At 37.3% G+C, this 15,355-nt stretch overlaps 1 protein-coding gene across 2 annotated transcripts in view; it reads right to left on the bottom strand.

The window, feature by feature from the left end:
* Positions 1-4,498: 4,498 nt before the first annotated feature.
* MRPL1 (mitochondrial ribosomal protein L1) overlaps positions 4,499-15,355 on the bottom strand; it is a 91,087-nt gene continuing 80,230 nt past the window's right edge. For both annotated transcript variants that reach the window (XM_045858185.1, XM_045858184.1), the window contains exons 8-9: positions 5,943-6,024; positions 4,499-4,689 (exon numbers count right to left, since the gene is read on the bottom strand). In XM_045858185.1, coding sequence (XP_045714141.1) covers positions 4,571-4,689; positions 5,943-6,024 — 201 coding nt within the window. In that variant the 3' untranslated portion in view covers positions 4,499-4,570. The remainder of the gene's footprint in view (positions 4,690-5,942; positions 6,025-15,355) is intronic.

Below are 15,355 nucleotides of genomic sequence, written 5' to 3'. Positions count from 1 at the left end.
TTCATAACCATTTAGTCCCCTTATACCTCCTCTTCCCCCAATCACCACACTGTTGTCCAGGTCAGTGAGTCCCTTTTCCTTTTTGCTCAGTCCCTCCCTACTACCCTTCCCCTCCTTAGCTATATTTTAAAATGAACTACAAAGAATCACCCACTGTAATGTCATCCTAGGCAATCATGTTCTTTATGTGTTAATTATGTTTTTCTATACATATTGAAGACATACTTAATGATTTAAAATGTTGTTCACTTACTATTAATTTCTTGTGCCACTGATGGTATACATATAGTCCTTTGGGAAACACTAGGTTATTCTATTTAACTTAAAAGTTTAAATTAATTTTCATTACTTTTCAAAGCAGTTACTCAAAAACAATAATATAAAGTTTTATGTAGCACATATTAAAATACATAAAGTATTAGACCTTCATTTAGCAAATGCTTGGGAAGGATTTCAGTTGGCTTTTTTCGACTGAAAGGGACGAAAGAGCTGCACACGCAGGGAACCTCCAGAGCCAAGGTGTCTTCCTTCCTACTCTCACCCAACTGGACCACAACCATGTTCTGGGGAAAAAGAAGTCCTCTGTATAGAGAGGAAAAAAGGAACTATAAAAAATGCCATTTAAGCAACCATGGTCAGTTTTCTTTTTTATCCTCACTTGAAGACATTTTTTTCATTGTTTTTAGAGAGAGGAAGGCAGCGGGGAGAGGAAGGTGGGGAGAGAGGGAGGCAGGGAAGGAGGAAGAGAGGGAGAAACAAACATTGATTGGTTGCTTTCTTGTACATGCCCCAACCAGGGATGGAACTCTCAACCTGGGTATGTGCTCTGATGGGGAATTGAACCCCTGATCCTTCGGTCAACAGCAGGATGCTCCAACTGAGTCACACAGGCCAGGGCAGGGCCGTGTTCTTTAAATTCTTCATTGTGTTCTTCCTTTTTCTACTTGCCAAATTTATTTAATGTGCTTCTATTTTTTAAAAAGAAAATACAGAACTTTCATTCTTTTGGATACCTTCAGATGAAAATTTCATATTTTAATCTATTGTATTCAAATTTGTAATTTTATTTGCAAGTTTACATTTTGATTAAAAAATTTTAAGTGAAAATAACAATTTCTTCTTTTAAATACTGCATTTCACATGACATTTTGTGGCCAACTGCATTACTATGTTCTCTAAGTTCTCAAAACACTAAAAATATTTTTGTTTTTTCCATTATTATATAAAAAATATAGGTTAAAAAAAACTAAAAGTCCTCAATGGCCAGAGCAGAATACAAAAACACTAGGTTCTGAAAAATGGATCTAAAATCTCCCTATAATTATAGCGTGATTATTCTTAAAACTCTGTAGGTTAAATGATAGGATGTGTGGGATTTCCTTTTGTTCACTCTACCAGGGATGAGGACATGCAGGGGGCTGGTGAACAGATGAAAGGGATACATGTAACTAGAAAAATTAGAAAAATAGCACCATGTTGCTAACTGCTAAAGTTAGGTGTCACGACTAAATAGGTGTTATCTTATTTTTAAAATTTTCTGTGTATTTGAAAGATTCTTTAAGAGTTAAAACAGAAACAGATAAAACAATCCTCCATATGCATTACTGCAGTGACACCTAAAGCAAGCTCTGTAACGTGCCCGCAACAGAACAAAATATACAGCAAAACAGATTCATTCCAAAACAAAGCATCGGTGGTCTGTATTTGTCATTTTATTTTATAATCCAATAAAAAAAACACTCATTTACCAAAAGCCAGCTATTTAAAAGTTGTAGGAAAGGTTATTATTGCCACCTACTGGACACTGTGATTAACTACTTGCTATATTTAAAAAAAAGAAGTCTCTGTGGAATAGGTTCTCCTGTCCTACCCCAAGCCTTTGGTCTTTCACTCATTAGAAATGCAAATTTCCCAGGTTCATCCCAGATTGCTGAGTGGTTGCTGGGTTCAACCTAGCAATTTGTGCCTGCAAACCTTCCAAGTGATTTTGATGCAAGCTAAAGTTTCAGAATTACCAGTATTTACTATAAAATTTGAAAGTTTTTACTCTTAAGATTTACTGATTTCTAATAAAATCTAATAGTGCAGTAATACAAAAGAGAAAGAGTAATCTAGCATATCATTATAAACACTCGGCATTGGTTCTAGTTAGCCAGTAGAAGAATGCTCTAGCGGAAGGGTAAGGAATTATTTATTCATAAACCACTTAATAAGACCCTGGAATGTTCTTGCCCAGAGCAAGTTTTCCAACCATAGTTCCTTGTTCTGGTTTGCTCAGATCAAAAGGCACCTTTCTAAGGCATAAGATCTTTAGCCTTTACCATGCCTTTTAACCCAGGAATGCCACTTCTAGAAATAGAGAGCAAAATGAATTATGCCAAAGATTTTCTCTAAAGCATTAAAAAAATAGAGGGGACCAAAGGGAATTAAATGCCTACAAATTGGAAATGATTCCATAAATTAAAGAATCAATAGGATGGAATATTGTTCAGCCATTAAAATGATGCTTTTTATATGAAATTTTAAATAGTACAGGTAAATGCTTACTTTACAATGTATATGCATGTTGTTTCTGTCCATTGAAACAGACAATGGAAAGCATCAAAATATTAATGCTGGTTATCTATGGGTAGTAAGATTATGAGTGATCTAAAAAATATTTGTTAGTGTTTTTGCCCTAGCTGGTGTGGCTCAGTGGATTGAGTGCTGACCTCCAAACTGAAGGGTCGAAGGTTTGATCCCCAGCTGGGGCGCATGCCTGGGTTTCGGGCCAGGTCCCAGGTGGGGTGCATGCAGGAGGCGACCACACATTGATGTTTTTCTCCCTCTCTTTCTCCCCTCCCTTTCCCTCTAAAAATAAAAATGAAAAATTTTAAAAATAATATTAGTGTTTCTAAAATCATCAGTAACAAGAGCATATTTATTTACTCTATTAATCAGAAGAAAATCTACAAATACAATAGAGCTTCTACTCTGTGAATTAGAATCTTCAAATAATAATTAGTAAGCTTTCAAAAGATGGGAATCGTGGGAAACAGGCAGATCATTTTTCTCTCCATCCTGCACTACTCTTTTCTCACTCATCCCGCTCTTTTCTTCCTTCCCAGCAGTTACGTCATAGCCTTACATCCAGAGATATGAAAAAACTAAAGTATAATTTCTCAATATTTTAAAATGTTAAGTGTTAACAGTTTAATTTATCTTAGAATATACTAACAGAAAGTAAAATAGCCTAATAGTTAAAAGAACAGGCTTCAAAAATCAGACAGTTCGTAGCTTTGAATCTTAGGTTGCCACTTATGGGACCTCGTACAGGTTTCAATTTCCTTATCTGTGAAATGGGAGCGACACCCTCCTTAGGAAACTGCTCTGAGGGTTCTATGAGAGGATGCATGTAAAGCATAAGATAATAGTAGGCCCTCAGTAGGAGGTAACTGCGATTACTGTTTTGTAGTCAACGTAGTTTAGTTGTTTTTGGTAAACAGCCTTTAAATTTTAATTTCCCTGGGGGAAAAAACAGTGGTGTATAGTGGTTGTTCATGGTCATTTGCACTTCTCAGGCTACTAAAATTTCAAAAACAATTTGGGAGACCTGCATGGAGCTGTCAAAATATTCTTTATCAACTGGATAGTATTAAAACCTACCAACAAATTTATCGGCACTATTATTTCATAAAATGCATGTGGACAGCCCTAAAAGAGTGAAAGATAATTGCAGAGTAAGGGAAATCATTCTCAAGAAAGGACAGTTGGCAACTGTGTGCCAAAATGATCTACCCTCGGTTTTCTTCCTGTTTTGTCACATACCAGTAAACACTTAAGAACCAATACCAGTTGCAACCTGGCACTTGATTAAAGACATTTAACTTCTCGGCCTGATTCTTCATCTGTAAAGGAGGTTGTTCTATCATCCAACAAACACTAACCAAATTTATTACTTCCTATTAAGCAGAATTCAGGATCCAACAAGGTTAAGTATGTGAAAACACTATACATGGTGTTTTGTATATTGTAAAACACCATAAAAATACACATTGTTATTATAAAAGTGTATTATAAATTGATTCCTAAGATGAAGAAAAACAATTTCCCACTCACATTTTAATGGCTTAATCATTTTCTATATTCATGTTATCAAAGTAACATTCAAAAGTTTTTAGAATGAACATTTTCCAACATTTTCTGTATTTTTCCTTTAGAAAACAGTCATATTTATGATATAGCTCTTGACTCCGCCAGTCTCCCTCTTAGGGGAATGGAGGATGTTACTTTTCCCTCGGATGATGTAGTTCTCAAGGGAAGGTTATTAAGCTAGAAATTGCTGCTATAATTTCAGCATGTAAAATATGAATTCTAAGGAAGGAGATGTAATAGGATCTAAAAGGTAGTTTCAAACACAGACAGAATTTTATTTTCTTATTGTTGAAAGTGTTGTAAGATTTTCCAGTGTGAAAATCCACTTTCAAGTATAATGATCAAGAAACAACAAGACACCAAATGTAGAAATTACAGTTTTATAATTTTCTGTTTCTCCTTAATCCACTTTAAAAAACTTCACAATACAACAGTTTCAGGCAGCTTCTTTGTGACTTTCTTTGGTTTCAACCTCTTTAGGCAACAATGGCTCGATCTTTAGTAATAAACCTTCACTTGTCGAACTACGAAGGAACGCTCGTACCACAAAGGGTCCTAGAAACAAAGACAAGAATCAGCTTTCATTTGGTACCATAGATACCTACAAGCAAATACAAACATACAACTAGAAGCCTTATAGCACTCATGCTCTATGTTGTAAGTACTGACATTACTAAACTAACATTTTGAAGTACAGGAAAGGAAAGATCATTTCACTTTTAGAGAAGACAGACCAGCTACACTCTAGAATATTAGAGATTTATCCTTTAAACTATATGTACTCACAAATAATTCATTTCTCTATGCCAGAATATGGTCACTTCAAATTTATTTTATTGCAAAGTCAACAGTGAAGGAGCAGGTGGCAGTATTTACACTTGATAGAAATATTCTAATATTTATTTAAAACAGTCAACACAGATGCTACCTTTATGCTACCAAACATTTAATAAGAGCCCTTAAAAAATTTAAAAGCTTTTCCTATGAGGAACATTAAGGGACTTTGTTTAAAATGGCAAAAAACAGATAACTATATTGTTTTTTAGAGATTTACCATCCATCATTCTATCTATTCCGGCTAGTCTGAGAGGAGCCTACACTCAAATCAAAGTTCTCCGTGGAATGTAAGAATCCATATAAATATGCAAGCCATTACTAAGTACTGTGGCCAAATACAGGACGACTGAGTTAACAAATGAGGAACTTCTACCAGTGTGTTTAACTCTCAAAGAAGGTGAAAAACAGTGTAATACTGTATTTTAATTAGCCATTTGGGTATAAAACCCAAAGACACAGACGCCTACAATGATGAAATTCTAAGCAGGCAGTCCTGAGTGTAAGGGCACTTGCTTGGCCACAGGCGGCTGAGTGAGACCTGCGTCGGGATGCAATGTGAGGGGCGGGGATGCAACGATGAGGGCACTGACGTGTGCCCAGTGACCACGTGGAAGGTGCGGCTTCACAGCACCACTTCACAAATGATTTTGGTTTCTATTTAATGTCCTTTTAAGTTTAAGGCAATCAGTTTTCATGCGAACTTTATACATAATGATAGAAATCCTGTGGAAATTTACGAAGGTTCCAGGATGTACAGCATTCCCATTAATGTTAGAGAGGTGTCCTCTCTAAGCAACTGCACTTGTTAATAAGGCAATTAGAAATCCTTTGGAAAATTATATTTCATTTATTTAATCCCTGGAAATATCACTGCTACTGTAGTTACATATCAACTTGATTGTTTTCTTAATATTTTGCATTTTTAAAGCATCATAGGGCTCTAGGGAAGTCTACTCCAGCTGACCACTTACCCAAATCCAGTGGTCTGTGCCTACAAACTTCGCTGACAACAGCCTGCAGATTGGCAGCTATCTCGTCACTTGACATATTCAGCTAAAAAAAAAAAAAAAAGGACATATAACATATACAACATTAATGATGTGAAAATGAGAAAATAATACAAATTTTGGTAACTGTATAGTATTTATATGAAAATCCTTGATTTCCAAGTAATTTCCCCAAAACATATCCTGGAGCAGAACATACCACACACCTTATCCCTAATCCTCAAGGAATTACTGTTATTTGTTCTTGAAGTTATTTGTTGATTTACTTTTAAGGAAAACTAAGAACATGTTTAGCAATTAATGCTATCACAACTTCAAAATAAAACTTGACTACACACCTTCAGACAACATATGTCTCACACAGAGATATTTCAGGATGCTATGCTCACACTCTAATGATGCAAAAATAATTATTCTGCTATTTAGCAAAAAATACAATAAGTAAATATATATGGGGAACCAGACCTATTCATAAAACTCCTAAACCCTGGGAAACTCACACCTTTGCAAAGTCCTTGTGTTCATCCTTCAAATTTTAATGCGCGTTATTCTTAAATATCAGTTAAAATGTTACATTACAGCTTAGTATTTACAGGGTTTTGCACATTACCAAATGAATCAATTTTTAAACATTCATATAAAACTTACAGTTGCATAATCAGCAAATATCACACAGTAAGAGTTCAAGTTATTCCTATTTTCCAATGACTCTGAGAAATGTGCCACATAAGCATAAAGAGAATTCCTCCTGAAAAAATCACCCTCGTCCTCATCAGACCAAATTTACCCGACACTCTCTTGGGAATGATGCAGTATCACACCCTAAATGAGAAGGTGTGGATATTATTGGACAAACTTTCACTTTAATCCAGAAATGGAATTCTGGGGGGAAAAATACCAAGCAATGCTCAGTTCACCTTCCTAAGTCTACAGACCTTATAGACTTCCATTTGCATTGAAGTAGCAATAGACTGGCAGACAAGGCACCTTACATTTGCTCAGTTAGAAAACAAAAACACCAAGGGTACAACACGTATCCCTGCTCCTTTCATTCCCCTTTTAACTCTACACTTTACCTCACATTGTGCTTCTTTCCATATCAACTGAATTAACTACCACAGACCTAGTAAGTTCCTTTACTCTTGGTTAAAGATCTAAACCTAACTTAATTTGTGATAGCAACAGATACAAAGAGCAAGATGTCTGACTAACCTTTTAAAATAGTTTGTTATACTATATATACTAAACTCACCAGCATTTTGTAACTGCTGTATAATTTCTGCTGACTTATACTGCCATTCCTACAGTGAGCTAATAACAACATGGCTTCACAAATGGAAAACGATGACTTCCCTGCAACTTTCATCAGTAGGATGACTTCATTAAGTTTTTCTTTTTTAAGACTTTTATTTATTTACTTTTTAGAGAGAGGGGGAGGAAGGGAGAAAGGGAGGAAGAGAAATAGCGATGTATGAGAGATATGATTGGTTTCCTCTTATGTGCCCCCATCTGGGGACCACAACCCAGGCATGTGCCCTGACTGGGAATCAAACCAGAGACCTGTAGGGTTGCAGGCCAGCACTCAATCCACTGAGCCACAGCAGCCAGGGCTGATTTCATTAAGTTTTAAAATAGTTTACACTTTTATCCAAATTCACCTCTATCTTTACTGAATACTGTGTCTACTGAATTTAAAAATATATTTGTAGCCTTAATACTTCATTTTACTTTTTCTTTTAATATTGTGCAAAATTATGAAAAAGTATATGTATCTTTATGGCCATAACTGTGGTTATTTAATTGACTACTGATGACAGGATACCTATGTACAAAAACAAAATGTATGTGTGAATGACAGATTTATTTGGGCTGATAACAATCTAGAGATAACTCTTGAAAGTAACATTTATAATTTCCTCTATTCTGTACTTCCAAAACTGCTTTCTCATTCAGTAACATTTTGTGGTCTTGCGAAGGAAGTCAAGAATGGCCATTTTGAGGAGACAACTGTTCGATTCTCAATAGCAGAGTATGACACTTGGTACAGCTGGTTAAAACAAAACACACAAAACAAAAGGAATGGGTTGACCTTGAAGGGCAACTAAACCCTGTTAAGCATCCTGTGTGTGTACATAAGGTATGCTCTTGAATATATACTAGTCATAATACTATCTATCTTTGGCAAAAATGGTTATCTACTGCAGGACAAAATAGTTATTGCATAATAAATGTTTTGTATTATAGACATTTTGCATCCTCGTTCTGCATCATAGATGTTTCAAGAAAAGACTGCTTCACCAAATCCTTCTGCTTAACATTAACATACCTTATTATGTAAGAATTCCCTAAGCAGACTAGATGGAAGACTTACCAAAGATTTTAATGGCTCAGTGGGTATAGGTGAACTCTACCTCTTTGCTTTAACTGTCAGATTTTCCTGTTTCCATGAAATAGCTAACCTTTGTCTTCAATCACTTTCTACCATTATGAGAAAGAACAGCAGTTCTTAATCATTTTTTTGTCCTTTTGAGTTATAGATGTATGGAGAGCAAATTGTAGTCATGAGCATGTCTAAGGCAGTGATTCTTTTTAAAAAAAATATTTTTATTGATTTTAGAGAGTGAAACATCAATGTGAGACAGAAACATCAACTGGTTGCCTCCCCTATGCGCCCCAACTTGGGTTTGAACCTGCAGCCCTTTGGTGTACAGGATGATGCTCCAACCAAATGAACCACACCAGCAGGGCAAAGTAGTGATTCTTAAATGCTTTCAAGGTTATCAAATCTCATGCACACAGGCACACAAAAAAATTAGCATATATCTTCATGGACTAAAAGAAAGAGGAAGAGAGAAGAAAGGGTCCTGAGAAAAGTGTGTCAGTTAAACGAGATCCCTAGGCCTCACTGAGGATTGCCAGTATAGACAATTAAGTCTGTTCAAATATTCTGGATTTACTAAGGACTACAGTGTGAAAAAAAAGATTCAACTTGTTTTTTTACATTTTACAGAGGGCAAAACTAAAAAAATTGCAAACTGTGTATACATGATTGTTAAATAATCATATGGTCTTCCTAAAGTGGCCAGCTTCTGTCACTGTAACTGTACTGATAGCCATGAGGTGACTTATCATCTGTAAATGGAAACTACAAGGACTGCTACTTTGAATAAGCACATGTTAGAACATCTGACCCCCCAAGTCCCTTCCAAGTGCCATGTTCTAAGGCTGTATAGAGGCGGCCCAGCATATGGTTGCTGCAGATGGGCCAATACTCTTAATCCCCATGACTCCTAACAGTCTAGACCAAGAAAAGGAAGATAATCTGTGTGTTTCCTATAGAACATTATGGAAAATAATGATTGATTAAGCAGCTGTTTATTGGGTCTTACTCTTAGGCTCTGTTCTAAGCATTACAGAGATATTATCATTATGTCCCCCAAAATATAAATAATTTTATAAGTCCCTTTTGGAAGTCCCCCCTCCTCCTTAATCTCCTTAGTACTTCCTGGTTCCCTGGGGCTCCCTTTTGGCACTCGGCCCAGAGTGTTAGGACTTTATTTACCCCATTTTGCCACTTACTTCTGCAACTGTTCCTGCAGTGGGGGCCAACTGGCAGGCAGACAGAATAAAAGCAAAGGCAGATCCTCTTGGGACCACAGATCCTCTAGTCAGAAAGGATCTGCACCCACTGCTACTACTAGGAGCCATGACCTCTACTTTTCAAGCCTGAAGCAGTAGGTTCTGGACTCCCTCTGCCAGCACTGAGGTCTATTTCCAGGTTTCAGGCTATGGTTGAGACCAGACCACGTGACCATACCGGGGGGCGGGGGAATGGCAAACTCACCGCCAGTTTGGTAGTACTTCAAATTCTGGTCTTCCCTAATTTGCCTGCCACTATTTAATTTTTCAGAATCTTCAAACAGCTTGCTCCATGCATTCTGTCCAGGTTTTATAGTGGCTGCACTCATGGGAGAGACAGGCTGTCACGTGCTTACACCTTCCCACCTGGAGTTGAAACTTGCCAAGCTTACGTGGCATGTCTTTACATTTTAGGGTTGGCAAGCATTTTCTGTGAAGGATCAGACAGCAAATACTCTAGGCTTTGAGGGCCACATATGATTTCTGCTGTATATTCTTTTTCCTTTTTTATACAATTCTTTAAAAGACCATTCTGAGTTCATATATGATTCAAAAAAAGGCATGGTTTGCCAACTCCTTTATTAATACGCATTATTTGTCTACAAATATATAAAATGCATGCAAAGACAAGTGGTATGAATTACGCTTTACATCACTTTAACAAATTATCTACCAAAATCTAAAGGCTCAAGCAGCTTTCATCACTGCTTATGGTAAATATATTTAAAAATGCTTAATTGTTTCTATATTTAATATATTAAATTCATAACAGGTATCTTATTGCTTATTTTAATATTATATAAGTAAATGTTATTATATGTTTTAAAGTAACACTAATGAAAGTCACAAGGAATTATCTTTCAGATCCATTCAATTTCTTCTCCCAGCATCTGGAAATACAGAATTCTATGAAAGCTGCCATATTTATCACTGGTTTTTTGAAATAAAGCTAACAAAAGAAAGCTACATGTGCAGTATACTGGCAACTACTTATTAATAAATGGACTGGCAAACAAAGGAAGGCATGTCAGTTTACTTTCCTTTGGCACATAATGCTACATTTGTATTTTTCATCTCTGTTATTCCATTGATGAATGATCACTGCATTGCTGAGTTAATGCAATGAATTAAAGAGAAAAGTTAGCTGTTCTCTCAAATAGTATGGTTTTTCTTATGCTATTATTTATTTATTTTTTTAAAGATTTTATTTAGTTTTAGAGAGGGGAAGGGAGGAAGCAAGACAGGGAGAGAAACATCAATGGAAGAGAGAAACATTGACTGGTTGCCTCCCGTAAGTGCCCCAACTGGAGACCAAACATGCAACCCAGGCATGTGTCCTGACCAGGAAGCAAACCAGTGACCCCTTGCTTTGTGGGACAACACGCAACCAACAGAGTCACACTGGTTAGGGTTCTTATGCTATTATTTATATGTAATAGAAAGGGAAAACCTCACTTTCAATTCCCTCAAATTCTGGAAAATTATCATCTGATTTTGTAACAGTATAGGAAAGAAAACTGGAAATGACAGTAAACTATTTTTGTTTCTAATATTCCTAGTGGTAAGAATACTGATAAAAATCTAACCAAAGAGTATAACCAAAATACTACAAAGATTATTTATCCCAGTTAAATATGTATCTTTCATAGTGAAATATCAAGGAAAATGCTGGTACACACTGAGTTCTGGATAAATATTAGTTTCCCCTTTCTTAGCCCCATATTATTGGAGATCTAAGATCTATTGCTAATACACTTCCTTTAATTTTAATAAGAACTAAATACTATAGAATTTGACTTTTATGTTTTGCCTTCCTTTCTTTATAATTCCCTTACCTATAACACAGCACACTATCGTATACCAGAAATAATGCAACAAAATAAAAGTAAATCATCAACTGGAAGGAATGGAGGAGGTGGAGGAGGGAAAATGGCACTGAGCCCTGAGCCAACGCACTGCCCCCTTTTAGCCCACTATTGTTTCTAGCTGATTTAAGCAATATTCTTTGCTTGCCATTTTTTCAACTTACAGACCTAGTTGCTTCAAAATAAGACTAAAACTTCCAGTACTAAGCTATGCATATCTTGTTATTTAACTGAACTCCAACACACTCATGTTGCCTGTTCTAACATGTTTGTAAAGACTAAAGACTGATTTCAGTGCAAGATTTATGTTTATTCCCTTCCCCTGAACTTGTTTATTTTTATTACAATACACTTTGGATCTTTCATCAGCTGCCAGGTTGACAATATACTTGCCACGAAACAATTTAGCATTACACAAGCAAAGCATAGTGAATGGACCATGTCTACAACTTTAAAAAGAAGGGGGTGGAAGTACATGAAGACACTGCCTTTATATTTTTTTTAAAACAACTAGCTTTTTTTTTAAAGATTTTACTTATTTATTTTTAGAGAGGGAAGGGAAGGAGGGAGGGAGGGAGAGAGAGAGAGAGAGAGAGAGAGAGACATCAATGTGCGGTTGCTGGGGGTTATGGCCTGCAACCCAGGAATGTACCCTGGCTGGGAATGGAACCTGGGACACTTTGGTTCCCAGCCCATGCTCAATTCACTGAGCTATGCCAGCCAGGGCTGACACTGCCTTTATATTAAGTATATCAAAGATCCAAGTATATTTGAAACCTAGACAGGAAACACTAGTTAAATCAGGTCTTGGCACAATCTGGTATAAACATATATGTGAGTTTTCCTACCCTCTGTTTTTTTTTTAAGAAAATGAGCTTAGGTTTGATTTGCCAATACCATTATTGTTTGTAAGCCCTCCAAATGTGGATATTTATTATTTTAAAGGGGGTACAGTTGTTTTTCCTTTTTAAAAAAATATATGTTATTAATTATGCTGTTACAGTTGTCCCATTTTCCCCCCTTCACTCCCCTCTACCCTGGACACCCCCTCCCACCCACATTATCCCACTTTAGATCATGTCCATGGGTCATATTTGTAAGTTCTTTGGCTTCTACATTTCCCATACTATTCTTACCCTCCCCCTGTCTATTTTGTACCTACCATTTATGCTACTTATTCTCTGTGCCATCCCCACCTCTCCCTCTCCCACTCTCCTGCTGATAACCCTCCATGTTCTCCATTTCTGTGGTTCTGTTCCTGTTCTAGTTGTTTGCTTAGCTTGTTTTTGTTTTTGTTTTAGGTATGGTTGTTAGTAATTGTGAGTTTGCTGTCATTTTACTGTGCATAGTTTTAATCTTTTTCTTAGATAAATCCCTTTAACATTTCATATAATAAGGGCTTGGTGATGATGAATTCCTTTAACTTGACCTTATCTGAGAAGCACTTTATATGCGATTCCATTCTAAATGAAAGCTTTGCTGGATAGAGCAATCTTGGATGTAGGTCCTTGCCTTTCATAACTTGGAATACTTCTTTCCAGCCCCTTCTGTGAGGTCTCTTTTGAGAAATCAGCTGACAGTCTGATGGGAACTCCTTTGTGGGAGCTCTCTCCTTTTGTTTTGCTGCTGTTAAGATTCTCTCCTTATCTTTAATCTTGGGTTATATAATTATGATGTGCCTTGGTGTGTTCCTCCTTGGGTCTAACTTCTTTGGGACTCTCTGAAAATCTATTCCCTTTGCCAGATTGGGGAAATTCTCCATTATCATTTGTTCACATAACTTTTCCATTTGTTGCTCTTCCTCTTCCCCTTCTGGTACCCCTATAATTCGGATATGGGAACGTTTAAAGATGTCCTGGAGGTTCCTAAGCCTCTCCTCATATTTTTGAATTCTTGTTTCTTTATGCTCTTCTGTTGGTTGTTTCTTTCTTCCTTCTGGTCCACTCCATTGATCTGAGTCCCAGTTTCCTTTCCCTCACTATTGGTTCCCTGTACATTTTCCTTTATTTCACTTAGCATAGGCTTCATTTTTTCATCTAATTTGTGACCAAATTCAACCAATTCTGTGAGCATGCTGGTTATCAGTGTTTTGAACTGTGCATCTGACAGGTTGGCTACCTCTTTGTTGCTTAGTTGTATGTTTTCTGGAACTTTGATCTGTTCTTTCGTTTGGACCATTTTTTTTTTGTCTTGACATGCCTATTACACAGTAAGGGGCAGGGCATTAGGTGTTCACCCAGGTGGGTAACGCAGTAGCTGGGTTGTGATGCTGTATGTGGGGTGGGGGTCCAAGAGAGAACAATGACACTTGCTCCACACTCTGTTGGATTTCAGTCACTTCCGCCACTACCCACAAGCAAACTGGGCCCTTCTGGTGCTGATTCCCATGTGGGTGGGCTTGTGTACATTCTAGGACCCTGTGGGTCTCTCCAACGAACTCTCCTGTGAGGCTGGGAGTCTCTCCCTGCACCTCAACCCCCACAGGTATTTTCAATTGGTGGTTTAAGGCTTTATTTCCCGACGCTGAAGCCCTGGGTTGCACGGTCTGTCTCGCTCCCCAGTTTCACCTAGTTTACCTGCACACGAACGTGGGACCACCCGGTCCGCCAGCCCCTGCTTTGCCGCAAGTCTTTTCCACCCTGGCTGCCCATCTCCACTCCTCCTACCAGTCTGTATGAATGTGTCTTCTTTAACTCCTTGGTTGTCAGACTCCATACAGTTCAATTTTCTCAGTTCTGGTTGTTTTTTTGTTTTTAAATTGTTGTTGTCCTTCTTTTGGTTGTGTGAGGAGGCACAGTGTGTCTACCAATACCTCCATCTTGGCCAGAAGTCTCCTGTTTTTCCTTTAATGCTATGATAACTCTTCATGTCAAAGTTAGATATTACATAAAGAACTCACATGACTTCACTCTAAGAAGACAAGCAACCCAATTAAAAAATGGGTGAAGGACTTGAACAGACACTTTCCCAAGGAGGACATACAGAGGGTCCAGAGACATATGAAAGGATGCTCAGCATCGCTAGCCATCAGAGAGATGCAAATTAGAACCACAATGAGATACCACTTCACACCAATCAGAATGACCATCATAAACAAAACAACAAACAATAAGTGTTGGAGAGATTGTGGAGAAAAGGGGACCCTAGCGCACTGTTGGTGGGATTGCAGACTTGTGCAACCACTATAGAAAACAGTATGGAATTTCCCCAGAAAACTAAAAATGGAAATGCCTTTTGACCTGGCAATTCCACTTCTAGGATTATATCCTAAGAACCCTGAAACACCAATCCAAAAGAACCTATGCACACCAATGTTCATAACAGCACAATTTACAATAGCCAAGTGCTGAAAGCAACCTAAGTACCCATCAGTAAATGAGTGGATAAAAAAAACTATGGTACATCTACACAATGGAATTCTATGCAGCAGAAAGAAAGGAACTCCTACTCTTTGTGACAGCATGGATGGAACTGGAGAGCATTATGCTAAGTGAAATAAGCCAGGCAGTGAAAGACAAATACCATATGATCTCACCCTGAAATGGAACCTGATCAACAAAACAAACAAGCAAGCAAAGTATAGCCAAAGACACTGAAATTGAGAACAAGCTGACAGTGATCAGAAGGGAGAAGGGAGGGGATAATGGGGGAAAAGGGTGAAGAGTTTGCAGGAACAATTATAAAGGACATATGGACAATAAGGGGGAATGGAAATGGGGAAGGGAGGTGGGGAGGGCTGGGATAGTGCGGAGAGGTGGGGGAGAAAGGCAGAAATCTGTACTTGAACAATAAAAAAAATAATAGTCATTCAGCAACTTTAAATTTTTTTAAAAAGCTAGATATTACATAATGTAGTTTTAAAAGATGTTCTTC

The sequence above is a fragment of the Phyllostomus hastatus genome, unplaced genomic scaffold (assembly GCF_019186645.2).
Source record: "Phyllostomus hastatus isolate PE091 unplaced genomic scaffold, TTU_PhHast_1.1 phas_scaffold_1674, whole genome shotgun sequence".
NCBI lineage: Eukaryota > Metazoa > Chordata > Mammalia > Chiroptera > Phyllostomidae > Phyllostomus > Phyllostomus hastatus.
This window is presented reverse-complemented; position numbering and strand designations above follow the sequence as displayed.